A 3,126-nucleotide genomic window follows, 5' to 3' on the forward strand; every position below is an offset into this window, starting at 1 on the left:
CACCAGAATACGTTCTATACATATTTTCTGTACATACAAAATGCAGAGGTCAGAGGGTTTAAGATAGCAGGGCTATGGGACAGTGGAGATTAGTTTATGAATTGCCTGGCAGTGAATGTATAGGAATGATTCAAATGGAACTGTTAACAGCCATTCATTACCCAGGTAGTATTGTGAATAACTAGTGGCTATTAACCAATCGGCATCCAGGATCCAATTGTACGGTTTTATAATGAGGGATCTAGTCTAGATTAAAACTTATAGGAAGGACGTTTTATAATGTGGAGGTTTCATTCAGGTCTCTCTGTTTAACCAAATACTCTGTCTTTGGCAGGAGAGAGACCAGACTCTCACTCTGACAGCAGTAAGAGTCCTTCAGAGGAACCAGACCCAGAGACTCCCAAACCAGTGAGACAACTCAACTGCTCCCAGTGTAATAAGAGTTTCAAGTTGTCATGGAACCTAAAAGAGCATGAGAGGGCACACACAGGAGAAAAGCCTTTCCACTGCTCCCAGTGTGGAAAGAGATTTCCACGATCACAGAACCTAAAAATACATGAGAGGACACACACAGGGGAGAAGCCTTTTCTCTGCTCCCAGTGTGGAAAGTGTTTTACCCAGTTATGGAGCCTGAACAAACATAACAGAATACACACAGGAGAAAAGCCTTACCACTGTTCCCATTGTGGAAAGAATTTTAGGTTGTTAGATAAGCTGAAGGAGCATGAGAGGACACACACAGGGGAGAAACCTTACCATTGCTCCCTGTGTGAAAAGAGTTTTACCCAATTAGCTTACCGAAAAGAGCATGAAAGGAAACACACTGAAGAAAAGACTTACCAATGTTCCCAGTGTGGAAAGAGATTTTCACAATCACAGGAACTAAATTCACACGAGAGGACACACACGGGGGAGAAACTTCACCACTGCACCCATTGTGAAAAGTGTTTTACTCAGTTAGGGAGCCTGAACAAACATAATAGAATACACACAGGAGAAAAGCCTTACCCCTGTGCCCATTGTGGAAAGAGATTTTCTAGATCACAGGACCAAAAATCACATGAGAGGACACACACAGGGGAGAAACCTTACCATTGCTCCCTATGCGGAAAGGATTTTACCCATTTAGGGAGCCTGAACAAACATAAGAAGAGAATACACTCTGGAGTGAAGCCTTACTCATGTTCCCATTGCCTAATGAATTTCAGGTTGTTAAATAACCTTAAGGAGCATGAGAGGACACACACATCTTACTGTGGTCCCAGTGGAAAAGATTTTACCAATTTAGGGAAACTATAAGATCATGAGAGGACACACGGGAGAAATCACGCAGTTGTTCCCAGTGTGGAAAGAGTTTTACCCAGTTAGGGAGCCTGAAAAGGAACACGCATACAGGGGAGGATAAGCTCACAGTTTGGAAAGAGTTTTAGTTAGGGAACCTAATTGTGGAAAGACATTTTCCAGGACAGAGGACCTGAAATCACATGCCAGAATAGACAGGCTGTGTTCTGATGAGTCGCTGTGTTCTGACTTATGTTTGACTGTTGTTTTATGCCGCATTAAATCTTCTTGTTTATATGAAATCTTTATCAAGAATAGGCATGTTTAAAAAAAAAAAAATCCTCTGGAGACCTGAGTATGTCTAAAATCAGATTATAATTTAAAATGTATTTTGTTTTGATTCAACCCATTGATAGATTGGATACATGTTAGAACCCTTAGATGTTAATGACATGATTTGGATATTTTAAAATGTAAATTGTTAATTGGATGAATATTGTGTGTATTTCTTGATTCTCTAACCTTGAATCCTCAGGAAATGTAATTTAGGTTTCATTTAGTTAATTTGTGTTCTAGTCTTCAAGCTAAAGATGTATGAAAATGGGATGATTTTCTGATAACATTGATAGGTTGTTGACATAAACTGTCACTACCTCTTGAATGTTCCCATCGGTATTATTCCACCATGTTAGAGAGAACACAGGTGCTGATTGTAAAAAAACATTTGATTAATGCACCATTTTTATCTGAATAAAAATGAATTTTTTAACTGTGTTAGCCACTAGTGGACATTCATTATATACATGTACATCTATGTACTTACAGAAGTGAGCTCTTCTGAGTGGGTGAATGGATTGCTGGAAGGTGTACAACACAATGTGTCGGTCAGAACACAAGGAGAGGGAAGTTTTAGCAATTTAAAAAAAAAATTTTGCTCATTTAATTCAAGGTGACAGACGGTGACACATTCAATATCACGTTACACACTCTTGGCTGCATCTTGCTGATATAGGGTGTAATCATTCGTCCATCAGTTGCAAAAGATCATTTCTATTGGACAGATTCTGGTATTTTTATCCCCGTTTCGTAACGTTTTTCAACAGAATCATCGGGATAAACACACCCATGATCACCCACACACACAGTTCACTTTCATAGCAGCCACGTACAAACAGCATGACCCCTTTGCTCATGGTATAATTCTTTCTCCCATCTACGCGCTCTCCTCTTCTCACCTTTTCCCTTCGTTTGTGGACTTCAGTGCACAACACATCAGCTGTATGTGACCAGGAGAAAAAACCTTTCCAAGCCAAACCAATATCATAACCGCTACACACAGCCTATATCGTTGTCACCATATTAGCTAAAGTAACGTCGTAGTCAACATAGCTAATAGGACTAACATGTTAGTAAACCTGCTACAATCATGCAGTAACTTTACAGTGCAATAAATTAGTAAAACCAAAAGCTTACCTTGACTTGGAACAGTTCCAGTGTTGGATAGCCAGCTAGCTAACATAGCATCCCTCTCTGTTTGAGCCGGGTGTCTGAGTAGGCTAAACTAGTAGGCTAAACCAGCTAGCTGCATTCGCTAAGTAAGTGAAAGTGAAACACATACTATGAAATATAGCTAGCTCTCGCTTCATTTTTGAATAAATTCTTTGTTCAAAACTGTTCAGCTATTGTGTCTTTCTCTCTTTGAGTCAACTACTCACAACATTTTATGCACTGCAGTGCTAGCTAGCTGTAACTTATGCTTTCAGAGGCTTTTGGGTTGGTAGCGTGTGGAAAGAGGCTATTGGATTGGTAGCGTGTGGAGAGAGACTATTGAGAGCAGTCCAAGAC

The 3,126-nt window shown here is 39.9% G+C and overlaps 1 protein-coding gene across 1 annotated transcript; it reads left to right on the forward strand.

Annotated features, from left to right (window-relative positions):
* Window positions 1–335: 335 nt before the first annotated feature.
* LOC120035927 (zinc finger protein 239-like) lies at window positions 336–2,009 on the forward strand (the record flags this gene model as incomplete). The annotated part of the gene is made up of 1 exon (XM_038982402.1): window positions 336–2,009. A coding segment is annotated over one exon (964 nt), but the record flags the coding sequence as incomplete, so codon positions are not given.
* Window positions 2,010–3,126: the final 1,117 nt, after the last annotated feature.

Source organism: Salvelinus namaycush, unplaced genomic scaffold, assembly GCF_016432855.1.
Source record: "Salvelinus namaycush isolate Seneca unplaced genomic scaffold, SaNama_1.0 Scaffold1153, whole genome shotgun sequence".
Classification (NCBI taxonomy): Eukaryota; Metazoa; Chordata; class Actinopteri; order Salmoniformes; family Salmonidae; genus Salvelinus; species Salvelinus namaycush.